This window comes from Microcebus murinus, chromosome 2, assembly GCF_040939455.1.
Source record: "Microcebus murinus isolate Inina chromosome 2, M.murinus_Inina_mat1.0, whole genome shotgun sequence".
NCBI classification, from domain to species: domain Eukaryota; kingdom Metazoa; phylum Chordata; class Mammalia; order Primates; family Cheirogaleidae; genus Microcebus; species Microcebus murinus.
The window spans coordinates 22,962,827-22,989,048 of NC_134105.1; the positions used below are offsets into that span (position 1 = coordinate 22,962,827).

Sequence of the window (26,222 nt, forward strand, 5' to 3'; positions counted from 1 at the left end):
AGATAAAGTTAAAAAAACAAAAACAGGGATCCATATTTTCCAGAAATATCACCTGGACTCTAGACAAGTGTGTGGGAAGGAAGTGTTTCTGGGACAGGTGCCAGGACTGGAGCCCAGCAGATAATCAGGGGAGGCTTTCTGGAGGAGGCGGGCAGACTGTGGAATGAGAGCAGGGTGCTGGCTGATCTGCAGAAGAGAAGTAACAGGAAGGCTATCTGCCAGACCCTGCCCATGCTTTTTTTTTTTTTTTTTAATTAAAAAATTTTTTTTGGAGACAGGGTCTCACTCTGTTACCTGAGCTAGAGTATAATGGCATGATCATAGCTCACAGCAACCTCAAGCTCCTGGGCTCAAGCAATCCTCCTGCCTCAGCCTCTTGAGTAGCTGTGACTACAGGTGCGGGCCACCACGCCTGGCTGATTTTTCTATTTTTTGTAGAGACAGGGTCTCGGTATGTTGCTCAGGCTGGTCTTGAACTCCTGGCCTCAAGCCATCTTACTGCCTCAGCCTCCCAAAGTGCTTGGATTACAGGCAGGAGCCACCATGTTGGCCTAGCCAAGCATTTTCATGAAAGTCTTCCCTTGTGCTCCAGACAACTCGTGAGGTGGGCAGTTATCACCATTTGTGTGAAAAAAGGCCCTTTCAGAAGGTAAAAGTAAGTTGCTCAAGGTCACTCAGATTCATTCATTTGAAAAAGACATATTCTTTACTGTGTAGTGTCAGGCATTGTTCAAGGTGATGAGAATGCCTGAGGACAGACAGGCAAGGTCCCCACCTGTGTGGAAGTGATATTCACAGGGCAGTAATGACAGAGCCACTCAGTCTGCCTCCACACTCCACACGCAATATGATGTTGGATGTGTTTCTGGCTCTGGAGGGGGGTACCCTCCGTAGAGTCTTAGGACCAGCTCTGGAGAAAGGAGGATGTAGCTCTTCTGAGGGTTTCTCTCAGGCAGTGGGCAGTGGCTGAGGGGTAGGAGTGGGGATGGCTCTCATTCTGAGGATTTGGGAGCCGCTCTGCCAGGCCCGGCTGACTTAACCCTGTGAACTCACTGCAGCCTCCCCAAGTTCCTTCTGGCCACCCTTCAGGGACGACTGTGCTCGGTGCGGAGTTGTGGAGGGACCCCTGAGTTTGAGTTCTGCTCTGCTGCATAGCAGGACTTGGGTAAGTCCTGCTCCCCTTTGGGCCAGACATGCCTTATCTTGTGGGCTTTAATGGCCTCTGAGATCCTTGCTAGTTCTGAGATTCTGTGGGTTTGAGGATAGGCTGCAGGAGCAAGCCTGCCTTTGGACAGCTAGATAAGACACTGAGACCTGGATGTCATAGGAAGGTGGGTAAGGAGAGTCCAGTATGAATAATGCCATTTCTCCCTGCTGAGGAAGAGGGTAGGTAGTGCTAAAGCAAAGGGTCTCCTGGGGTAGTGGGCACTTTGTGTCTCTGAGGTCAAAGTGGTGTCTGTTTGCCTTTCAACAAACACTCCATTTAGGCAGGGCGTGGTGGCTCAGGCCTGCAATCCTAGCACTCTGGGAGGCCGAGGTGGGCAGATTGCTCCAGGTCGGGAGTTCAAAACCAGCCTGAGACCCCATCGCTAATAAAAATAGAAAGAAATTAATTGACCAACTAAAAATATATATACAAAAAATTAGCCAGGCATGGTGGCGCATGCCTGTAGTCCCAGCTACTCGGGAGGCTGAAGCAGCAGGATTGCTTGAGCCAGGAGTTTGAGGTTGCTGTGAGCTAGGCTGAGGCCATGGCACTCACTCTAGCCTGGGCAACAAAGTGAGACTCTGTCTCCAAAAAAAAAAACAAAAAAAAACAACACTCCATGTATTTTCACGTTCTGTGTCATCACATGTGCTGTTTTCCCTGCCTAGAATGTGCTTCCTTTCACTTTCCTTTTTTTTTTTTTTTTGAGACAGAGTCTCACTTTGTTGCCCAGGCTAGAGTGAGTGCCATGGCGTCAGCATAGCTCACAGCAACCTCAAACTCCTGGACTCAAGCGATCCTCCTGCCTCAGCCTTCCGAGTAGCTGGGACTACAGGCATGAGCCACCATGCCCGGCTAGTTTTTTTTATATATATTAGTTGGCCAATTAATTTCTTTCTATTTATAGTAGAGATGGGGTCTCGCTCTTGTTCAGGCTGGTTTCGAACTCCTGACCTCGAGCAGTCCACCCACCTTGACCTCCCAGAGTGCTAGGATTACAGGCATGAGCCACCGCACCCAGTCTCTTTCACTTTTCTATCCAGTGAACTCCTATTCATCCTTCAAGGCCTGGGAATCATCATCTCTGTGATACTCCCAGGAAAAATTATTGCCCCCAGACTCTAGAGCAGGGTGCTTAAGAGATTTGGAGTTGGGCTGTATATGCTTTCCTGGCCACCACCTTCTTGTGTAGGGGCATATCAGTGTCCTCAGCCTGTGGCCTGGACCAGTGTAATGGGGCAGAGTTCCTCTGCTATGGGATACATCCAAAAGGGGAGTGGGGGAACTTGGGGTTCCTCAGTAAGAATGTGACAGGGTGGCTGCTCTGTCTAGCTCTCCCAGGCTCCTATGTAAGGATGGGCAATACTTGGCTAGGGTCTAGATGGGACAGGGAGCCTGACTCATGTATTTCACAAACATTTCCTAAGTACCTGCTACGTGCCAGGCACTCAGCATGAACAAGAGAGACAACGTCTGGTCCTCACGAGCAATTTCAGTATATGTGGAGGGGGATCAGACATTGAACAAGGAATTATGGGTCAAAAAGTGTGACAAAGGAGAAAGCCCCATGATCCCTGGGGGTGAGCAGGGATGGCTTTCCCAGGGAGGTGACACTGTAGCTGAAATTGAAGGATGAGGGGAAGCTGGGGTTGAGGGACTTGGCGCTGGAGTCAGGCAAGGCACCTGCGAGGGCCTGGGACCAGCCGGCCATCTGGGGTTCTGTGGGCACAGATATGGCCATACCTCACTATTCTGAGTACCCTGAGGGCAGAGGCTGGGTTGACTGCCACTTCCTTCTGCCTTGCCCAGCACAGGGCCTGGCACTAAGTGGCTTTGGGAAAGGTGGTGATCTGATATGGGCCCCCAGACATGGGCATCTCTGGGTCCTAGATGCTCAGAGTTGATGGCCTGAGATGTCATAGGGAGCCCTCATGGCACACATAGACGGGCAGCTGAGGCCCAGAGGAGGAAGTGACTTGCTCAAGGTCATACTTTGGCAGACCAGGAGCCCACACCTGCCAGGCAGACTGCAGCTTCCCTACTCCTTTGTTCAGACTTTAAAAGGAAGATCCTGTCCCCAGGAGGTGCCTCTACCAGGGGTGGGAAGAACTGAGAAGGAAGTGAAGGCTAAGGGTACCTCCCCTTCCCTCCCCTACCTTTGACACCTTCAGGGGCTGGTTCCAACTGTCTCTCCCTCACCCTTCTGGAAATTCCCCTCAGGCCTGGGAGGGGCACTAGATCAGTGTATCCTCCCCCCACCATTGGATCCCTGCAGTTCCTGAAGCAGGGCTGCCAGCAAGGTCTGCCAGACTGGGGTGGCTGAGCCCTGTGGCCTCCAAAATCTACACTGTTGTCAGCAGAGGCAGATTGAGAGCCTCCCCTCCCCGCCTGCCCCTTGGAAATCCCTCTCTCTCCAGACCCTCAAAGCTGTTTCAGCTGCTCACGGCCTCTCACATGCTGAAGAAATCTAATGAGAGGAGGCATTGTATATTGTTCGGGCCACGGTGAACATGGTGGGGCTGGCAGAGCAGGGACACACACACCTTCCATGTTTATACCCCAAGGCCACCTCCAGCCCCTTAGCTGACTTGGAGAAGTCAGCCAAATCCCTGCAGCTTCCTTGGGCAGGCGGGGTGAAATCTCAGTTCGGCTCCCCAGAATCGTACCGCACTGTACTCTATGCCCGTGTGCTCCACCGTCCTAGGGGAGAGCTTCAACAAAGGATTGTGAGCCCCACTCACAGGGTGCCCGGCTGTGTGTGGGCCATGGAAGGGGAGATAGAGACAGCTCAGCCCACAGAGGGTTTAAACCCAGAATCTTGTTGCAAAGTGCATGATTCCCTCCAGGCTTCTGGTAGGAAGATTACTAAGTAGGGCCTCCTTTCTGCTTGGGATACTCTCCTCCAAGTCTCTAGTCTGCGGAGGCCTTCATCACCATTCTCCGAGAGAGTCAGGAGGCACTCAGGCCCAGTCCTGAGGTTCCTGGGGTTTTGGTCCATATGCCTCCTTCACTGTGCAACACCACCTCTGCCACCACCAGCAGCAAACAAGTGCCATCATCACTACTACAATAGTACACGGTACCCAAGCCCACCATCTCCACCAGTTTCTTTCTTTTTTTTTTTTTTTCTGTTGCCCAGGTTGGAGTGCCGTGGTATCAGCCTAGCTCACAGCAACCTCAAATTCCTGGGCTCAAGTGATCCTCCTGCCTCAGCCTCCCAAGCAGCTGGGACTACAGGCGTGCACCATTACCTCCAGCTAGTTTTTTCTTTTTTTTTTTTTTTCTTTTTTTTTTTTTTGAGACAGAGTCTCGCTTTGTTGCCCAGGCTAGAGTGAGTGCCGTGGCGTCAGCCTAGCTCACAGCAACCTCAAACTCCTGGGCTCAAGGGATCCTCCTGCCTCAGCCTCCCAAGTAGCTGGGACCACAGGCATGTGCCACCATGCCCGGCTAATTTTTTGTATATATTAGTTGGCCAATTAATTTCTTTCTATTTATAGTAGAGACAGGGTCTCGCTCTTGCTCAGGCTGGTTTCGAACTCCTGACCTCGAGCAATCCGCCCGCCTCGGCCTCCCAGAGAGCTAGGATTACAGGCGTGAGCCACCGCGCCCGGCCAGTTTTTTCTATTTTCAGTAGAGACAGTGTCTCGCTCTTGCTCAGGGCTCAGGCTGGTCTTAAAGTCCGGAGCTCAGGCGATCTCTCTTCTGCCTCCCAGAGTGCTAGGATTACAGGTGTGAGCCGTTGCGCCCAGTCTACCACCAGTTTCTATTCCACACATATGGTACACCTGCTCTGTGCTGAGCTTGGGGTTGCTAAGAGGAGTGAGACAGTTACTGCCCTTGAGGAAACTGTTCTGGTTGAAAAGGCAAGTGCTGTTGTCTAAAGGAAAGTGCTGGGATGAGCCAGCAGGGAGGTGGATCACTTCTGTAATCTCAGCACTTTGGGAGGCCAAGGTAGGAGGATTGCTTGAAGGCAGGATTTTGAGACCAGCCTGGGCAACATAGTGAGACCCTGTCTCTACAAAAAATAAGAAAAATTAGGCACAGTGGCACACAATTGCTTGAGCCCAGAAGTTGGAGGTTGCAGTGAGGTATGATTGAGCTACTGTACTCCAGTTTGGGTGACAAGAGTGAGACCCTGTCTCTCTAAAAAATAAAAATAAAATAAAGTGCTGGAATAGTGTTACCCAGGTGCTGGGGAGCGCTGAGGTGTGATCAGTACTGTATCAGAGGGCAGCACTAATGGCTGTGGGAGCACAGAGAACTGAGCCAAGGGAGGAGGTGATGCAAGGAAGACTTCTAGAGGAGCAGCCTGTCGAGCAGGGTCTTGAGTATGAAAAGGCATCTGCCAGCAAGAGTGGAAGAGGAGATAGTAGGTGTGGAGGCCCAAAGGTGTGCACTGGGGAGTGGCAAAAAGCTTTGTGTGGCTGGGCTCTGAGAATGAGAAGGGTATGGTTGGAGATGAGGCTGAACTGATGTGCGGGGGCAGCTTCTGCAAGGCCTCCTGTGAAGGCCAAGGCACCTGCTACACTCCAGACATCCTTTGAGGTTCTTCGCATACCTGTCCTCAGTCAATGCATGCCAAGAAATTTAGACTTTACCCTTGGGTGTTCCCTCTGCTTCCCTGTACCAGCTGTCCTCTTTATGGGCCTGCGTTTTCCTGGCTGTAAATCCAGGGTATCGGGCTAGCAGATCTCTGAGGTCTTTTTCAGCTTCCATACGAAGACCCTCTTCTCTATGCAAAGTGGGGAGACTGGTGCACACAGCTTGGTACACAGTATATGCTCAATGTGTATTTTCTATGGATGAATAAAATGCCAGCCCTTCAAGGACTGCACTGTTATCAACCTCAGACTCTGAGCAAGAGATGGGCCTGGGAGAGGGTTGGGATGAGCTCTGATGCTTCCATTTTACAGGGAGGGAACAGGGTGTCCTAGAGCCAACAGGAAGAAGAGGCAGCATGGTGTAGTGGAGGGGTTTGCCCAGGTGGCAGAAAGGATGAGCCACATGGGTACTAGAACTTAGGGCTCTGGACTCCCAGCCCAGTGCTCTGCCCAGCATGCTGCCCAGAGTTGGAGAGATGGGACAGAGTGATGGTAAAGGAGAGTCACTGCCCAGGCAGTGGGGTCCTGGTCAGGTTCCTGGGCCCAAGAGCGCCTGTGATGAGACAGAGGTGGGAGCCTTGGGTAGCCTTGAAGGCTTTCACAAGAGGTAAGGGGTGGCCTGGGTTTTGAAAAACAAAGACTCGTCTAAGAGGAGATGGGTAAGAGGCACACAACTTCACCGGCACACAGACACGGGGGGTTTCACATATGTTTACCTACAAGTTCCATTATTTACACACAAACTGTAGATATAGGCATACACTCAACAAACACAGTTGCAGTCATACCGACACACAAAAAGCAGAGGTAATTTACACAGTCTTATAGACAAACTTATTTACACATACATGCATATCGGCAAACTGTTATACACTTAAATACACAAAATCAGTGATATTCAGCCACTCTGAGATAGTCACAATTACATAGGCAAATACATAAAAGCACACACCTAGACATGAAAACAGAATCAATTTTTTTTTTTTTTTTGAGACAGCATCTCACTGTGTTCCCCAGGATAGAGTGCTGTGGCATCAACCTAACTCACAGCAACCTCAAACTCCTGGGCTTAAGTGAACCTCTTGCCTCAGCCTCCCAAGTAGATGGGACTACAGGTGTGCACCACCACGCCTTGCTAAATTTTTTCTATTTTTAGTAGAGACAGGGGTCTTGCTCTTGCTCAGGGCTCAGGCTGATCTTGAACTCCTGACCTCAAGCTATCCTCCTGCCTTGGCCTCCCAGAGTGTTAGGATTACAGGCGTGAGCCACCTCGCCTGGCCTAGACTCAATTATATCGATACAGTCACACACAGTTGATTATACACAGAGGAACCCAGATGTTTAAGGTCACAGATACATACATAGGTTTACAATTACACAGCCACATTTAAGCACAGTTATACACAGGTGTCCAATTACATGTCTTCAAGGTCATGCAGAGACACATGAGCTGGAGAGGTGGTAGCATGGAGCAGTAGGTATCAGAGTCAGTCTGGGTTTGAGTCTTGGCTCTTAATGCTATTTGACTTTGAATCAGTTGACTTCAAGCAACCTCAATTTCCCTGTCTGTAAAATGGATATGATTTCCACAGTTGTCTTGTGGATGAAATGATATGTAATGAATGAAAGCAATTAGCATAGCGCCTGGCACATACCTGGCACATAGTAAGCACAAAATAAAAGGGTTCTACTATGATTTTGAACACCATAACTACAGAAATAGTTCAACATATTTGTACACACAGGCACGTGACACTCACGGGGTGGTGGCTGGTGGGGCTTAGCAGCAGCCGGGCTTCGAACTTACCTGTGTGGAGCCTGGTCCCTAGTTCTCCCAGCTCCACTGCACTCTTCAGAGGCAAGCCCTGGGCTGAGAGAGCGGGCGACCCGCTTGCCCCACCTGGACCCGCCCGGCCTTTCCCTGAGCGCTCTGGGCTGGGCAGCTCAGCCTGTCTCCCAGGTCCGGGGAGGGGCGGAGCCGACGGGACGCGCGCCAGGCCCCGCCCCTGGTCCGGCCCCGCCCCCAGCCCGGCCATTGGCCGCAGAGCTCGGGGGTGTGGCTGAGCTGGGGCTGGGGGCGCCTGCGGTGTCCGCCCGCGCGTCGCGCTGCCTCCCTACCGGGGCTGCGGGCCCGGCGGCCGGGCTGGCTGGGCCGCGCTTGGGCTCCCCGCCGGCTCCCGCGCCAGCCATGGGCAACTCACACCACAAGAGGAAGGCCCCCAGCGGTCCCCGGGTCCGCAGCTTCTGGCGGTTCGGGCGGTCGGCGAAGCGGCCGGCAGGTAGGGGCCGGGGGTGGGGGCGGGGCAGGCATGGAGGAGGGTCTCTGGGCTGCAGCCGTCGCTACCGCTGCTGCCCCCTCCCGGGGCCTGGTGGGTGTGAGTGTGGGGGGCCGGGAATCCCCGCGCAGACCCCACCCCTCACGTGTACACAGAGACACACATACACAGTAATACCCACGGGCGGGCACGCGTACACGGTCGCAGTTTACAGTCACACACCTAACACCCACTCGGATGTACGGACTTGCAGACACAAAATACATCCACACCATTGCAGTAGGTTCCACAGATCCTGAGACCCAGGTACATACATACCTGTGCCTGCGGTTTACACAGCCACACGAACTGCACCCACGCACGGATTCAGACGCACGGGCAGACACAGTCCTTCACACACATCAGTCATGTAGGTACGGTTGCCCAGCGTCTTAGGCACACATGTGTACACAGTTTCTCAACTGCACGACCAACCAGACTCACGCAGGCTCACAGGCAGACCCTCAGGCACTAGTACACACACACACTTGTTCCCTAGGTCTTAGCCCCCAACAGGATGAAAGTTTGCAGGAGGGAGGGGAGACCAAGGTGGAGGGGAGAAGCAGGAAACCCGGGGCTAGTGGCTCGGGACCGCCTCCATCTGGCGCGATCGGGAGTCGGACTGGTTTTTTTGGCTCCCTCTCTACCCCTACCCGCGCCACCGCGGCCTCTCCCCTTCCCCCCTCCACCCCTCGTTGTCCCCGCGATCGCCTCCGCATCTCCCCCCTTTCAATGCAGCCACCGAGCTGGAACGCAGCCCTTCCCGGCTGCTGCGGGATCCCTCCGCGGGTCACATTCCAGCCTCCAAGGGGGAGGGGAGGGAATAGGGAAGGCCTCCAACCCCAGGGCTGGGAGATGGGATTCTTGGTTTCCCCCTACATGTGTTGCAGTTCAGTGGAAAAGGGTGCTGGAGGAGGGGCCATTGAGGGTGCCCAGTTTTCTCACCTGGTGAATCCAGAGATGGGGGAGGGGCGGGGTGATGGAGCCAACCCTCCCCTCCCCAAGATAGGGGGTCTCCGGAGGCAGGTACCCTGGGAGTACCTGCTGGTCCGGGGTGGAGGGGTCGGGGGTGGAGGGGCCCCGCAGTGTGGGGAGAATCCACCAGTGTTTCCCAGGATGGCCCACATTCCTAGAGGTTCAGAACCGCAGCCTGATGATCTCATGCTCCGTGTAGGGGGTGATGGAAAGAGCCAGGGCTGGGAAGTAGGGGCCTGTGTTTTTGTGTGGCTCTGGCACAGACTCTGGCGACCTTGAGCGATTCCTTCTGCTTTTCTGGACCACCCTGGCTCCTACAGGGGACATGGCTGTGAAATCTGGAGGGCTTAGCTTTGGTGACTTCTTGGGACCTTCACAGTTCCTAGCTATTTCCTGGATGAAGAGATTGAGGTCCAGGGAAGGGGGTGTGGGGTCTCGTACAAGGTCATTAGGCACAGTTTGAGGAACAGTAATGATAATCAAAATAACAATAGGAAAAGGTTAATTAAGTTCAGATTGGCTCTTTGAGGACTCCTCAAAAGGTGGATGATGATGAGAGACTCTAGGACCTTCCAGTACTCTCCCTGCCCCCACAACCCTGAAGTCCTGGCTGTGCCCAACTCTCCCTCCTAGAATCTGCAGGGAGCAGGCAGGGCTGGGGCCCTTCATCTCTCCTCTGATGGTCACTCTGATCTGATGGTTTCCTGAGAACCAACTGTGGGCCCAGACTTGTCACCATTTGTGATGGAGGAGAAGATAAAGCTGTGTTTACAGTGTCCTGTCCACTGGTCCTTGCGAAAGAGGCCTGGGGCTTCTAGTAGCCTTTGTGCACTTCTAGTCCCTGCTGCAACTCAAGGGTCAACCAAGCTTTACTGTGTTCCTAAAAAACTAGAAAGCAATGTCAGGGCAACACAGAAGTATGTGTAGGGGCTGGGAAATATTCTAGGCTGTATATCAAAAAGCTTCTGGGTTAGGATCAGCTTTAGAAAACTGAGGACTTGGTCCTAACTTGGTCTTTGAAGTCGCTGCAGGATTGGAATTCATCCTGAATTGTTGATCACATGAGAGAATATGAGCACGGATTTGTTTCAGCTGTGGGGCATGGTTGTGAGCAAAGGCATGGAGTGGAGACTGAGTATGGAGATTGGAGAGAAAAGTAGTTAAGGGTCCTTCCTTAACTGGGCCTGCTGTCACAGGCCCAGGTGAGGATTGGAACTTGAGTACTTACCCATTTGATTTGTCTGTGAGAGGAAAAGGGAGAGAGTGCAAGGCAGGCAGAGAAGGTTGGGGGTCTATGGACCATAGGGAGCCAGAGAGGGTGTTTAAGTAAGGGAGGAGCCTACAAAAGTGGTATATTAGGCAAATGGCTCCAGGGTGGGGACAGGTGCAGACAGGACAAGTTGGGGGATGGGGTGATGAGAGTGGAAGCTCAGCGGCTATTGCAGTAATCCAGGGGAGAGGTGATGAGGTGAGGGCTGGGGACAGGGTAGAGGCTGGGAGCTAGGATTAATCAATTTTGGGGAGTAAGGGCCAGAGAGGGCTGTGAAGGCTGCTGTGCTTGAGGTTGCTTGGCTGGGATGGTAGCAGAGATAAAAATAAGGCCCTGTGCTGGCCCTTTATATCGATTAATTCATTTGTCCTTTGCCTGCCCTTCAGCAGTCCAATGGTGAGAAGATTTTGTGCTTCCCATTTTACAGATGAAGAAGCTGGAGCTCAGAAAAGTGAAGTCAGTTGCCCAAGGCCACACAGAGGCTGCATCTCGATTCAAACTCAAGCCTGTCAGATTACACAGCCTGTGCTCCTAATCAGTTTATGGATAGATGGGTGTCACTTTATGATTGAGGGGCCTGCGAGTCCTCTGGGCAAAGAAAGCCGAGGCCTGGGGGATCTGGACTGTGTGGAGAGCACAAGTGGGGGAATGGCTATGGGGAGGGGCGAGGGTTGAAGACTAAGCATTGAAGGCTTGCCTGCCCCCCAGCTCAGAGCAAGAGCAGGTGAGAAATGGGGAACTGGGAAGGGAAATGAAGACACCAGGAAGGATTGGTCCAGCAGATCAAATACCCCTGGAGGGTAGAGATGGGTGGAGGTAGGCCAGGCATGGCGTCCCCACTGCTGGAAAGACATTGTAACCTGCTGGGATTGTTTGGCCTTGGCACACAGGCATCCAACCCAACCCTCCCGTCCCCGTTCCCTCCCCAGGCAGCTGGGTACCTGGTTCTGGGCAGGTTGGGTGGAGGATGTGAATTGGGAGCCAGGGAGACCCGCCCACCGTACCTCCCTCCTCCTGTTCCCATGCATGTGCTGTCAGGTTTACACAGAGGGGCTGCCTTCAGTGTGGATTTATTGTTCCCATCTTTCAGATGGGGAGACTGAGGGAAGGGCCCAGTGGATGACTTTTCTTTACTTCCCTCCCCTTGCCTCTAGACCTCCTAGAGGGGTCTTTGGTAGGTTCCACAGCTGGGAGAAGGCCCTTTCCCCTACCCCACTGTGTCTTCTCTCCTTTCTTGGGGCGGGGGACTTGCTTATGGAAGCCCTGTAAGGGTCTGACCCAGCTCTCTCTGATCTGAGGGATCTGAGATAAGCTGAACCCCCTTGCTGCCCCAGTCCGTGACCTAAACTGGGGAGCCACTGCCCTCCTTCCTTCTAGTGGCAGAGTCACACATGCTGAGGGCTCTTTAGAGATCATCTCTCCAACCCTCCCACATCACAGATAGAGAAACTGAGGCCCAGAAAAGGGCAGTGCCTGGCTCAGGACCAGGCTGTAATGAAGGGGTAATGAGAGCTCAAACCTGGGAGTCCTGACTCCCTGGGCAGTGAGATATCTGGTCTGGGCCTGGAATTCCCTTCCTTCCCAAGCCCGGAAGCTGGATGGGGGCTGGTCGGGGAGAGAGATAGGGAGCTGATGTTAAGTGTTCCTTATCTGACCTTATCTTAATGGTTCTTAACTCCACTTGAGGCTTGGAGTGAGCTCTGGAAGGGGGTGGGGTGGAGGACCTCTGGTGGCCTGGTAAGAACATGGTTTTGCAGCCAGTCAGAGCTGGGCTTGTATCCTGACTCTGCCATTACTGGCATTGTGACCTTGGGCAAGTCACTGACTGACCTTTGAGGAGTGCATTTGTATGATGAGGGGGATTTAGTGAGACCCAGGATTTCTCATTCCATTGGCATTCAAGAAATGCTAGTTTGGGTCTGGCCAGGTGGCTCATGCATGTTATCCTAGTGTTCTGGGAGGCCAAGGTGGGCTGATCACTTGAGCTCAGGAGTTTGAGACCAGCCTGAGCAAGAGTGAGACCCTGTCTCTACTAAAAATAGAAAAATTAGCCCGGCATGGTGGCGCATGCCTGTAATCCCAGCTTTTCGGGAGGCTGAGGCAGGAGGATCACTTGAGCCCAGGAGTTTGAGGTTGCTTCGAGCTACATGACATCATTGCACTCTACCCAGGGTGATGGAGTGAGACTCTGTCTCAAAGAAAATCCAATGAAGTTGAGTCCCCTTCCTCACTCCCCCCTACTTTAAAAAAAATTATAAAGAAAAAAATAAATGCTAGTTTGTTGTTTTTGCATTGATTGTATGTTGGGAAGGCAGAGGGCCCTTTCCTCGCCCTCACACCCTGGAGAGGCAGAGGCTTCCCTGATTGCAACACTTTGTGTCCACTCTTGGTTGTGTGGCTTTCTTTAACTTTCTTTTTTTTTTTTTTTTTGAGACAGTCTCACTCTGTTGCCCAGGCTAGAGTGCTGTGGTGTCAGCCTAGCTCACAGCAACCTCAAACTCCTGGGCTTGAGCAATCCTACTGCCTCAGCCTCCCAAGTAGCTGGGACTACAGGCATGCGCCACCATGCCTGGCTAATTTTTTCTATATATTTTTAGTTGTCCGGCTAATTTCTTTCTATTTTTTTTTAGCAGAGACAGGGTCTCGCTCTTGCTCAGGCTGGTCTTGAACTCCTGAGCTTAAATGATCCGTCCGCCTTGCCTCCCAGAGTTCTAGGATTACAGGAGTGAGCCTCCACACCTGGCTGTTTCTTTAACTTTTCCAAGCACTCTGTGAAGTGGGTATTAGTCCCACCTTACAGATGAGGAGACTGAGTCCCAGAGAGGCCCCAGGAATTCAGATCTTCTGATTCCCAGCCCTTTCTTCTCCAACTTCATGGTGGCTGCCTCTCTGGCATCCATAAAATGGGGATAATCATGCCTGGAAGGAACAAAGGAAAGGGTTTTGGAAAGTCAGAATTGTGCCCTGGCCGAAAGGGATTATTATGTCATTGTTGAGAGCAAATACTGGCCCAGAAACTCATTATGACATTTATTATTATTGTAGCTAATTCCTCCCTGCATTATTGCCTCTTCTTCCCCCAGGGCACCCTGTGGGATGGGATCTCCCCTCCCTGCTCCAGGCACTACCTGGCCCCCAATATTTACCTTAGAACCTGCCAGTCAGCTCTGGCAGGTCAGCTCTGTCCCAGGTGGGGTGGGGTCTAGGGTGGGGCCTGGGGTGGGGCCGGACGCTTAGGGAAGGAAGGAGCAGATTCCCTTTCTGCAGAGGTGGGGTGCAGAGCTCCTCATTCTGTGGGCAGAGATTGAGGCTGTGGCCCCTCCTTACACATTAACTTTCTCAGACTTAGGATCACTAAGGCTTTTGTATCCAGGTTCAAATCTGGGATTTGCCACTTCCGGGTTGGGTGACCTTGAACAAGTCAGTCACTTTCCCTTGAGCCTCCTAGTGCTCATTTGTGAAAAGGAAACTTCATTCCTGCCTTCCAGGTTTCTTGTTAGGTGTGTTCTGGGAGACTGGAGAAAGTGTTTTGACAACTATAAAGCGCTTCTGCTTCTGCCTGAAAGTTTATGTTCATTTCCCTTTGTCTTGCCTCTGTGGGAATAAAATCTGCAAATGCTCTAGGCTCCTGCCTCCTGGGGAAGGCCCTGGTCCCCCTGGGCCTCCTTTTGTCCACCTGTGGAGGGCCTCTGAATATCCTGAGTCCTGGCTCATGGGCTGGCCAGGGGCAGTTAAGACAGGAACAGGGGGTGGGAGGTACCTGAGCAAGGCCACCTGGACAGCTGTGCCCTCCCCCCTCATTCTTCTCCCCTGAGTCAGGCCTGCCTGGCTGTGGGTGCGCCACCTCCCCCACCCCTTGCTCTGTAATGGGCAGGTTGAGGCCTCACCCTGTGGAGGATGTTGCCAAGACAGCAGTGTGCGCATGCACCTGGCTTTGGGAGGCAGGGGGTTCCTCCCCCATTCCTCCCTGTCCCCAGGCTCAGGAAAGCCCCTGAGTGGTCGGTACATGCACCTGCCTTTCTGTACACGCAGCCTCTTGGCTGTGTGAGTCTCTGCAGTCACTCGTGCATGAGGAGGGCATAGACTAGGGTGGCCTAGGTGTGCTTTGTGGGTGTGTTCCTGAGAGCGCCCACCTGTAGAGTGGCCCCAGTGGGACGTTCTGGAGGTGCATGCCTCCTGAGTATCTAAGCTCTGGTGGACTGTATCTAAGCTCAGGAGCTTGCATGTCTGCTTCCTGGTGTGCCCTGCATGTTGGGGGGTGAGGGAGTGGTCATGAGCTAGGTGTCTTCTCAAATCTGGGAAGCTTCCTCTCTCAGTCAGGTGGGGGAGGCCAAGGCTGTCTACTACGCTTCCTTCATGGCCTCAGCCCCTGGCTGTACCTCTGTACTTCCGGGGCAGAAAGCTCTGGAACAGGGACTCTAAGTTGGGCCTTGGGCAAGGTCCTTCCACTCTTTAGACCTCAGTTTCTTTTCGAGGTGTCCCTCCCCTTCTCCACCTGAGACCAGGTTGCTGAGCCCCTCCCCAAGCAAGCCACAGGTGTGTAGACCTGGGGTAGCTTAGTGAGGCTGCAGGCTCTGGGTAGGTAGGGGGAGGGGTGTTGCTGGGGCAACCAGATGTTATCAAATATGAGAGACTTGGGTCGTTAGAGAATTTGCAGCTGTGACCCTGATTGCCAGCTGTGGGCCTGGGACCTTGATGAGCTGATGTTCCCTCACCCCTAACTTGGCAGGAGCTCAACCCTTAGTTCCCCTGGTTAGGGGGAAGCTGAAAATGACTGTCCTGTGTGGTTAAAGGCTCCAGTTTTGGAGCTTGCCAGAGCTAGGGAAGTCACCTAGCTCTCTGGGCCTCACAGGTCTGTGATTAGTTACTAGGAGAGTACCTTTGAGTACATGCCTTGAAGAGCTGTTCTAAGATCCATGAGGACAGAAACGAAGTTTTGCCTCCACCAGGACCTGGCATGATGCCTGGCATGAAATAATCACCCTGCAAGTGTCGGTCTACTGCTCTTTTCTGTTTGTGTGGGACTGATAAGAAGAGGGGTGGATGGGTCTGGCCTAAGAGGCAGAGGAGAAGGCCACTGGGTGGCCCAGCTACCTCCAATTTGTAGGGATGATGAGGTCCCTGACCCTTGTTCAGAAGGGAGATCAGGTTTGCGGCTGGCACAGCGGACAGAGCGTGGCTTTTGGATTCAAGCTGTTCTGAGTTGGAATGCTGCTCTGTCATCTATTCAGTGGAGGCCAGAGGGGGCAGCTGTATAATGTTTGCCCTCTATTTCCTCATCTGTAAAATGGGAATAAGAGCATCTACTTTTTAGTATTGTTGTCCAGATTTCAATGGTTTGTTGGTGTGTGCTATCCAGCTCCACAAATGTCTGTTCCAGAGAGCAAGGGCTCTGCCTTGTGCTTGAGTGGCTCTGAGAGGCCAGTGCTGGGCGGGAGGCAAATGCAAATGCGGAAGGAGCTGCAGAGGAGTCTTGTAGCTCCGGAGCCACTGGGAGTTCTTAGATCTCTAGGACTCATAGAGAAAGGTGCTAAGGGGCGGGGTGTCTTTCGGGTACAGCAGGGTATATAGTTCACAGACTCTTACACAGTTTCTGCTATACTTTTTAGAGTTGCCAGGGGGGATTTTTTTTTTTAACAGTGCCACTCCCCAGCTGAAACCCTCAAAGGCTATGTGGCCGGGACCTGATCTGTTTCCTGCCCATTTCTGATCCCATCTCCTGCCATTCCCTTGCTGGAAACTCTAGCCACACCAGCCTCCTCTCTGTCCCTGGAAACCCACCACCCCTGCTTCGGGCCTTTACACATGCTGCTGTCTGTCTACAAGGCTCTGCTCCGTACCTGCCCGGCTGGCTTCTTATCATTCAAGCCTCAGTTCCAATGTCCTTTTCTTAGGGGGGCTTTCCTTCACCACCTGTCTAAAGGCCTCCCCTTCCTGCTGCAGCTTCTTAGTCTTCACTACCTAAAATTGCATTGTTAGTTTACCTCATCTGTGTATTCATCAAATATTTATTGAACTTGTAGCATGTGCCAGGCACTGATTTAGGTGCTGGGTATACACCAGTGAACAAGATAAAGTTCTTTTCCATGAACTGTAGCCCCTAGGACTAGCTTACTAGATGTTTGCTGATCAAACGAATGGATACAACAATCTTATAAAGAGGAATTATTGACCTTGTTCTCATAGGAAGTCATGACTTTTGCATGATGGAGTTGGAATTGGACCTGGACCTGACTTCCCTCCCAGTACTTCTCCCTTCCCCTCCCCTCCCCTCCCCCTCCTGACTTTTACTGCCCTGGCCTGTGGGCTGTTTCTTGGCTAATTCTGTTCTGCCTGCTCTGGTGATTGATCCAGCACAGGATCGAGCACAGAATCACCGAGTCACAGAGTAGGGCCAATGGGCAGAATCCCATGCTGGGAGAGCAAGAAGTCTGCTTTGAAGTCCTGCCTCTGCTGTGTGACCTTGGAGAGTTCACTGTGCTTCTCTGGGCTTCTGATGTCACATTGTCAAAGTGGGAAGAAAGTCCTTTGGAACATATGGGGCTGAACATACACATGTGGGGTTGTTGCCACCAGCCACTGTGATTCTGCTCTGGGCATCTCCCTGGCTTCCTGGTACTGTGTTCCAGCCGGTGCTGGCTCTCCAGGAGCCTCTGCCCACAGCCCGACTGCTCCGTGCTCTGAGCTCTTTCCCAAGGGAATTGAGCTCTTTCCCCAGGGAATTACCCTCACTGGCCAGGAGAGCTTGGGGTGGGCACCATGCCAAGTCAGTCTAGCCTAGGATCCCTTCCACCTACCATCTGGCGCTGGGACCCCTGCCTTAGCTCTGGCTCCTGAGTATTTTGATGAGGACGTTGGGGCAGGTTAGTGATCTGCCCCTGAAATTGAGTGTCTTCGTCCCCCCCTAGTCATACTCTCCGCCGGAGCGGAGCACACACAGACTCCGGGCCTCAGTTTCCACTTGAGGGCGGGGTCCGCAGATGGGCGGGATCAGTGGCGAGGTTGGGAGGAGGACCCGGAGAGCTGCCCCTCCTCCTCTGCCTGAAGCCAGCGCTCTGCGGCGGGGCTGGAGGGCCCTCGTCCCCTTAGTGCCGGGTTACGGTGGGAGCGCTCAGCGCTCAGCGCTCGGGGAAGGTTGGGGTGAGGGACGATCCCGAGTGGCGCCTGCAGTCATGGTGGTGTTCCTGGGCCGCCACCTCCCGGTGCTCCTCGGGCTCTTTAAGAAGAAGGGTGAGTGGGTGTGGCTGGGGGGGAGGGGAGGGGTCCTTGACACCTCTCTTTGCCAGACCTTTTTGTAGAATGGGAGATCAGGGCTGGGAAAGAGTGATGGGGTGGGGCGCAGGGGCTAATAACGAGGCCAGAGTCGCCAGTGCTGTGCTTTTTGTCCAGCTGCTTTGTTGCAGCTGCCTTTGTCCGGGCCCTGCTTGTGCTTGGGAGGGTGGATGCAGGTGTTTCTGACCTTGAAGCCTGCAGCCCTCCGGAAAGACTGCCTCCCTGCAGGGTTACCCACACTTTACTGGGTACAGCCCAATACCCCCGTTCAGAGAGAGAGCAGCAGCATCCTGGGGCATCCCAGTGTGCAGGGGGGATGGGACATGGGGCACAGAGAAGAGAGGAAAGTAGTACTGCTGGCAGTGGGGAGCTTGGCCAGGGACTTCAGGTTTAGAGACCTGGGAGTGGAGAAGTTTTGGAGGGAGGGGCTTGTGCCCACTCCCTTCTCCTAGTCTGGTGTGATCCAGGACTCCCCTCTGAAAACCCAGAGTTTAGTCCTGGCTCTTTCTGACTCCTGTTTGCTGGGTGATGTTAGGCAAGGCCTTTCCCCTTTGAACCTGTTTCCTCACTTGTAAAATCTGGGGATTGGGAGAGGTGATCCGATCAGATCTGCTGGGGAACCTTCCCACTCTGACCAGTGGGATTCCTGTGGGTTCCCTAGGGCAGGAGCTCTGGCTGTTGAAGAATGGGCTGAGGAGGGAGGAAAGGCCAGTTTCTGAACTAAAGACCCTGTCCCTGCCGCATGGCCCTTTAAAGGGCTTGTTTTGTTCCTGTCCCTTTATAAGGTGCTACCAAGGTCATGTGACCCTTCCAGCGCTTTTGCTTATGTTGTGGGTTTCATTTAAAGGGGGGCTGGGGCTGCAAAATGCTGACACAGGCCCCCATCCCCAGGATTAGGTGACCAGCCCCTCCATGGGCGGGGCTTGTAACAGGATCCTTTGTAATGGATCCCTGACTCCTGCACCAGGGGCCAGGGCCAGGGCCTCCCTGAGAGGGGGATACCTGGGACTGTTCCCTTGGGAGAGACTGGCGCTCCCTTGGCTAGGTTGGAGGGGTCTGGGTCCCTCTGCCCATCCTTTTACTAAGGGGCAGCCACATGGGTGAGTAGGGGACCCAAGAGGCCATATCCCTCCCTAGTCTGGCCCTCTTCTGCCACAGGATCTTCTGGGAATCTGGTTCTGACCCCTCTGCTCCCTCTCCCTTCCTAATTTCTCATGGTGTCTTCCTCCTGGACCTGGGCCAAGGGTTTGTATGAAAAGGGTGGTTTGCTTTCCTGTGAAGTGGGTTTGAGGTATGGAGACAAGAGATACGTATTTGCTATGGACTGGGGCCCTGAGTGACATGTGGCTACATAGTTGTGTACGTACTTGGGCATTGTTTGCATACGTACTGATTGGGGACTGTGGGTGTTGTGTGTATGTGTGGGGGCTGGGTGTGCGCAGTGTGTGTACCTATGGGTATTTATACTTGGATGCCCCGTGTTTGCGTCCGTCACTGATGCCTGGGGGGGTTGTGTGCATGTACAGTAGACCTGTGTGCCATGTGTGTGTGTGGGTACCCAGATATATGTACAGTGTGTATTGAGTGTGTATCCCAGAGCTGTGGTTGTGTCCAGATTGGGGCAAGTGGGCATTGCATGTGTGCCATGTGCAGTCTGGGGACTAGGGGTGCCCTGTTGGGTGCCTGTGCATCGCCAGGGCCCAGATGCCTTTGGGCCTCACTTCCCTTCCTCCTCCATCCCACTAGGCTCTGCCAAGGCTGAGAGCGACAAACGTCTAAGCGTAGGGCCCGGCCAGGGGCCAGGGTCTGTAGTGGATGAGCACCAGGACAATGTCTTCTTCCCCAGTGGGCGACCGCCTCACCTGGAAGAGCTGCACACACAGGCACAGGAGGGGCTCCGCTCCCTGCAGCACCAGGGTAACCTCGCCGTCCCCTTCCCACCCTCCCCGCACCTCCCCACACCTCCCATGCTACTCTCTCAGCTCTCAAGTTCAGGGGCCTAACCCAATACACCTGTCTGGTGTCTTCCAGAAAAACAGAAACTGAACAAGGGTGGCTGGGACCATGGAGACACCCAGAGCATCCAGGTGAGCCCTGCCCCCGAGCTCAGTCCTGACTCTACTCTTCCCTCCCTGCTTGACCTCTGGCAAGTGTCTTTGAAGCTTTCTGGGTCTCAGGTGCCTAAGACCCAGGGCTAGACTAAATGAACCCTGGGGGCGAGTCCAGGGTTGCTGCAGCTGATGCCTGCTCAGTGCTAGGTGATGCTGGGGGCACTCTGTGAGTCAGAAGTTCCAGTGGGGAGCCCTGAGGAGGCTGCCTCACTTGGGCCAGGGTCTGATCTCTTTCTTCCCCCATAGTTGTCCCGGACGGGGCCGGATGAAGACAGCATCTCCTTCTGCAGCCAGTCCACGTCCTACACGGCGGAGAGCTCCACCGCAGAGGACGCTCTCTCCATCCGCTCAGAGATGATCCAGCGCAAAGGTGTCTGCTCACCAGACGGTTTCATGGGCAGGGGAGAGGGGATCGTAGGTGCCACTGGGTCTCCGTACCTGTAGCCCCTTTTCCTCCTAATCCAGTGTTTCCTTAGTCTTTGTGATTCAGTGAATTCAGGAAACACCTGGAGATTCTTGATGCACATTAACTATAAAGCAGGACAGTTAAGAGTTGGAAAATCTGGGGTTGAGGCCTGGTGTTGCTGTTTACCAGCTGTGTGACCTTGGGCAAACCCTTAACCTCTCTGAGCTTCTGTTCGATATTCCATAAAAATGAAGATAATGAGTAATTACCTTATTGGAATGAATGCCAAATGTTTAGCATGCTGACTAACACATAATAATATGTTCACTAAATAATAATAAGCTGTCACTAAATGGAAATTATCACTGTTGACTTAGTGGCCTTCCAGAAGTGTTACAGAATAGAAGGTTCTAGTTTGTTTAACCTAGCTTTGCCCATACTAGTTGCTTGTGGAAATTGATTCTTGCAGAGCTATATTAATATTCTATAAAAGTAGTGCTCTGCAGAATGTGACCCAAGTCCTTCTGCTGTAACAGTTTTTCTCCCCTGGTCTGGTCCCCAGGCTCCACCTTCCGACCCCATGACTCATTTCCCAAATCATCTGGAAAGTCAGGGCGGCGGCGGCGGGAGCGGCGGAGCACGGTGCTGGGGCTGCCACAGCACGTGCAGAAGGAGCTCGGTGAGCCCTGGGTTAGCGCAGGGGTGGTGGGTGGGGTTAGGGCAGGGGTGGAGGGTGGGGAGCCCTGGCCAAGCCATCTCTGCTGACCCCACCTCCTCCCTGTCCATTCCAGGCCTACGGAGCGAGCGTGAGGCGCCAGGCACTCCTCGGCCTCCTGGCCCTCGGGATGCTGTGCGCATCCCCACGGTGGACGGCCACCCGGCAGGCCTGGCCTCAGGGATCGGGGCCCGGGTGTCCCTGCAGGCGCTGGAGGCAGAGGTGGAGGCTGGCACTGAGACCGAAGCCATGCTGCAGCGTCACATTGACCGTGTCTACCATGATGACACCCTCATTGGCCGGTCCACAGGGGCCCGGCCCCCACTACTGAACCGGCCCATGTCCCTCGCAGTGCCTGGACTGACAGGAGGGGCAGGGCCACCAGAGCCCCTGAGCCCAGCCATGTCTATCTCGCCCCAGGCCACCTACTTGTCCAAGCTGATCCCACATGCTGTGCTGCCACCCACAGTGGACGTGGTGGCCCTGGGCCGCTGCAGCCTGCGCACGCTGAGCCGCTGCAGCCTGCTCTCAGCTAGCCCGGCTTCCGTCCGCTCCCTGGGGCGCTTCTCCTCAGCCTCGAGCCCACGGCCCCGCAGCCGCCACCCTTCCTCCTCCAGTGACACCTGGAGCCACTCTCAGTCCTCTGAGACCATCGTGTCTGACGGTTCCACCCTCTCCTCTAAGGGGGGCTCTGAGGGCCAGCCAGAAGGCTCTGTGGCTAGCAATAGTGTGGCAGCCCCTCCGCAGGGGGGGAGCGGGAGGGGTTCCCCCAGTGGGGGCAGCACTGCGGAGGCCTCAGACACAGCCAGCATTCGGAGCAGCGGGCAGCTGTCTGGCCGGAGCGTGTCCTTTCGGAAGCTGAAGCGGCCCCCACCCCCTCCCCGCCGGACCTACTCCCTCCATCAGCGGGGCTCGGCAGCACCTGATGGGCCCCTGGGGTTGCCTCCCAAGCCTGAGCGCAAGCAGCAGCCACAGCCGCCTCGGCCTCCCACCACCGGGGGGTCCGAAGGGGTGGGGGCAGCACCCTGTCCACCCAGCTCTGCAGGCAGCTGGGTGCCTGGCTTGTCTCCAAGTGGCTCCCGGCGCCCCCCACGCTCCCCAGAACGGACACTTTCACCCTCCAGTGGATACTCGAGCCAAAGTGGCACCCCTACCCTCCCTCCCAAGGGTCTGGCAGGTGCCCCTGCTTCCCCAGGCAAGGCCCAGCCCCCTAAGCCAGAGCGTGTCACTTCCCTCCGATCTCCTGGGGCCTCCGTCTCCTCCTCCCTTACGTCTCTGTGTTCCTCCTCCTCTGACCCAGCCCCCACGGACCGCTCTGGGCCACAGATGTCAACCCCCCTGGGTGATAGGTTTGTCATACCTCCTCATCCCAAGGTGCCTGCCCCCTTCTCCCCTCCTCCCTCCAAGCCCAAAAACCCTAACCAAGCTGTCCCTGCTCCAGCTGCCCCTGCTGTGGTCCCTGGGCCTGTCTCCACCTCTGATGCCACTTCTGAGTGCCCTCCCACTCCCCAGACATCCCTGACCCCACCACAGAAGTCTCCCGTTGTCTCCAAAGAACAGTCACCCCCACCATCCCCACCTCCATCTTATCATCCACCCCCACCACCTACTAAGAAGCCAGAGGTGGTTGTGGAGGCACCATCTGCCCCAGAGGCTGCTGAGGAGCCCCTCCAAGATCCCAACTGGCCCCCACCCCCGCCTCCCGCGCCTGAGGAGCAGGACCTATCCATGGCTGACTTCCCCCCACCCGAGGAGGCCTTCTTTGTGGCTGGCCCAGAGCCTCCAGGCCCCCCAGAGCCTGCCAGCTCCCTGGCTGCTTCACCTTCCTTGGCTGCTGCCCCTTCCCAGAGCCAGCCCCATGACACCCCAGACCCTCCTCCAGCTCCCCCCGCCCCACCTCCTGCTAGCTCTGTTTCAGGGCTTCTGGCCAAGCTCCCTCAAAAGGAACCCGCAGGCTGCAGCAAGAGCAGCGGGGTTCCCAGGGAGGATGCTGCTGCACCCCTGGTCACGCCCTCACTCCTGCAGATGGTGCGGCTGCGCTCGGTGGGCGCTCCCACAGGGACTCCCACTCCAGCACTGGGGCCGTCTGCCCCCCAGAAGCCACTACGAAGGGCCCTGTCAGGGCGGGCCAGCCCAGCATCCTCCCCCTCAGGGCTCCATGCTGCTGTCCGACTCAAGGCCTCCAGCCGGGCTGCCAACGAGGGCCTGGCAAATGCCCAGCCCAATGGACCACCAGAGGCAGAGCCACGGTGTCCCCAGTCCCCTGCCTCTACAGCCAGCTTCATCTTCTCCAAGGGCACTAAGAAGCTGCAGCTCGAGCGGCCCGTGTCCCCTGAAGCCCAGGCTGACCTCCAGCGGAACCTAGTGGCAGAACTTCGGAGCATCTCAGAGCAACGGCCACCCCAGGCCCCAAAGAAGTCACCTAAGACTCCTCCACCTGTGGCCCGCAAACCCTCTGTGGGAGTCCCTTCACCCATGTCCCCCAGTTTTCCTCGGGCTGAGCCCCTTACTGCTCCTCCCACCAATGGGCTCCCTCATGCTGAAGACAGGACTAAGGGGGAGCTGGCAGAGAATGGAAGTGTCGTGCAGCTGGCGGGCCCGGAGGGGAAGATGGGGCCCTCAGGCTCAGGTACTGTGGCAGTGGTGGGTGTGGGGCCCCTCACTGATGGTGGGAAGTAACTGCTGTCCCACCATTAGGGATTTGCTCTTGGATCTCTAGGATTTCTCTGGTCTTGGGATGCCGGGGAAGGAGCATGGCTTGTGGGCTTGGGCGGCTTTCTCTAGCCTTCCTAGGTGTGTGCGGCAGTGACACCTATATTATGGTGTCAGAATGTTTGGGAGGGGTCCAGCCCAGTGCTGTGGTCAGTAGATTGAAGGGGCAGGAAAGGTTGGGCAAGGGTGTGCATTGGGCTCTTAGTGCCAGAATCAAGCGGGAGGCCCTTGGCTAAGTGTGCCTCCCTTTTGCCCACAGACCCACAGAAAGAGCTGGTCTGACCACCAGGCACCTGACCGGCACTGCTGACCCATCCCAGGAATCCAATCTCTCAGGGACCTGAGCAGCTCCAAGGACGAGAGGATACGGCAGACACAACCTAATAGAGAGGGCGCCTGCAGCCTTAATCTCCACGGCCTTCGATATTTATGCAAGCCTGGTGTTGCTCCTGTCCTGTCATCTGCTCTCACGTCTTTCCCAATGGATTCACCTCTGGCAGCTGCTGCTTCCGTCTCGGCCTTAGCCTCACCTGGAAGGAGGTAGCTGTGGGAGTGGGTGGCTGCGCCCCCTGCTGGCCCTGCGGCCACAGTGTTGGAAGCAGAACACCTCACTTTTGTTTTCATTTTTTTCATGTCTAAATCATGCACATACTGTAGTTCAGAATCAAAGCACTTTTGAAAAGTGGCTGCATGTCCATCCTCCAGGGCTCATGAAGCCACATTCCAAGGGCCTGTTTACATGGCAGCAGTATCATTCCCCTGTAACCAGTCCATAGCTTGGAACCTATCTGTCCCCTCCCCTAATCCAGTTTGCTCCTTTTCTTAGTTCTTGGAGGTGGGGAAGTCATTGCATTCCCACAGGCTCCCCCAAGCTGGGGGCAGGAGTGGGGCTGTGGAATTCCAAAGCACAAAAGGTGCAGTGGGGGCAGCCCTCCTGTGCCTCAACTCACCAGCCACCCTCCTGCCTTCCGGCTCTGCCAGGTGCTCCATGCAGGGGACAAGTAGGAGACTGCCAGGGCCTAAAGGGCTTGGGGAGGAAGACCCAGAGGAGAGGTCTGCAGGCTCTCTGTCCACAGGAAGCAGAACAGAGTAGGGAGTCATCCTGGCGGGCACTGGCAGTGCCAAGCGCCTGCCTCTTGTTTCACTTGATCAGGCTGGCGTGGGTGGGCATGACCCTTGACACTGCAGGGGCGGGAGTCCGTGAGGAAGCACCGAGACGAAACGGCGGGGGATGGGGAGCCTCTGGCAGGAGAGAGCTTACTTGGGCAGTGGGCCCAGACCCGGCCATGTGGACATCATTCTTTGACCTTTCTCTTTACTCTTTGCGGTGCATGTCCTTTCTGCAGCTGCCTTTTGGCACAGGTGGTTCCACTGGGGGGAGCTGACGCTGAGTGACAAGGATGGGAAGCCAAAGGTGCATTTTACTCAACTCTTCCTGGCACACCCTGTGGTCCTAGAGTAGGCTGGGTGGTTGTCCCCTAGGTGTCAGCCTCTGCCACTGCTGTCTCCTCCAGGCATTTTAACCTTTCTGTTTGCAGCCTGTGTCGCCTATCTAGGTAAAGCTGGCTTCCCACAGGCCTCTATGGCTCCAGAGGCGGCCTAGTGCCTCCCTCCACAGCAGTGTATCTGCCACCCCTTCTTGATCCTCTTTCCTCAGCAGTGACTTGGGCTGGAGCCTGGCAAGGAACCTCGCCTTTAGTTTCTCCACCACCAAGGAGAGAGGTTGACATACTGCCCCCGCCCACCCGAGCTGGAAACATAGGGTATGTGGTGTGAGGGCCCAGGCTCCTTTGGCCTCCGCCAGGGGTTCTTAAGCTTGTCACTGTCTTCTCCCTGTAGCTATAAACCAATGTCCTTCCCTTGCCCTGTGGGTCATGGAGAGCTGCTGCTGGGTGTTCGCTGCGCCTGCCTGGTGAGCTGGGGAGAGGATGATCAGTAAGCACTGCTCTGCTCAGAGCTCCCGGTCTCCTGCTGCCAGCAGCCAGGACCCAGGACCCAGTCAAAGCTCCATGAAACCAGGCCCTGGCAGCAGCCTGGGAGCTGCTGGGTGTGGGAGCCTGACTTCTGTCTCTTTCTCTCCCCTCTCCTCCAACGTTACTGGAGCTCTTGTTTCCCCACTGGGTGGGACGAGTACAAAGGAGAAGGGAGGATCTGGGAGAGGCAACCCTTTGTCCTCTGGGGTAAATGAGCTTGACCTAGAGCAAATGGAGAGACCAAAAGCCTCTGATTTTTAATTTCCATAAAAATGTTAGAGACATATATATATATATTTCTTTAAATTTTTGAGTCTTTGATATGTCTATACAAACAACCCATTCCCTCTGCCCTAAAGCCTGAGTGAGACACATGAAAAAGCTTTGTGTTTCATTGAAAGGTGTTAAATAATTAAATGATTGAAACTTGGCTGTGGCTGCTGCTTCTTAATGGGGGAGGGACAGGGCAATGGTATGGGCCCACATTTAGAAGGGGAGAAGTTCTGTCTGTTGCAAGCATTGCACTCAAGAATGGGCCTCTTCTGCTTAGTACTGCCAAAGGCAAAGTCAAGGTGTCTGTCATCCATTCCCCCCACCCCCGTTACAGGGTCAAAATTCCAAGATACATGCATCCCCAGGTTGGGTGAGGGGCCCAGCAGCTGCTT

At 54.7% G+C, this 26,222-nt stretch overlaps 1 protein-coding gene across 2 annotated transcripts in view; it reads left to right on the top strand.

Annotated features, from left to right (window-relative positions):
- NHSL3 (NHS like 3) overlaps positions 1 to 25,987 on the top strand; it is a 29,457-nt gene extending 3,470 nt beyond the window's left edge. The window contains exons 1-7 of one of the 2 annotated variants that reach the window (XM_012765374.2): positions 7,957 to 8,087; positions 19,387 to 19,557; positions 19,672 to 19,727; positions 19,998 to 20,121; positions 20,720 to 20,836; positions 20,949 to 23,501; positions 23,844 to 25,987. In XM_012765374.2, coding sequence (XP_012620828.1) covers positions 7,997 to 8,087; positions 19,387 to 19,557; positions 19,672 to 19,727; positions 19,998 to 20,121; positions 20,720 to 20,836; positions 20,949 to 23,501; positions 23,844 to 23,866 — 3,135 coding nt within the window. In that variant the 5' untranslated portion in view covers positions 7,957 to 7,996 and the 3' untranslated portion in view covers positions 23,867 to 25,987. Of the gene's footprint in view, positions 1 to 7,956; positions 8,088 to 19,386; positions 19,558 to 19,671; positions 19,728 to 19,997; positions 20,122 to 20,719; positions 20,837 to 20,948; positions 23,502 to 23,843 lie in introns of those variants that run through there. The other variant, XM_012765373.2, reaches the window with a different exon arrangement.
- The last annotated feature ends 235 nt before the right edge of the window (positions 25,988 to 26,222 follow it).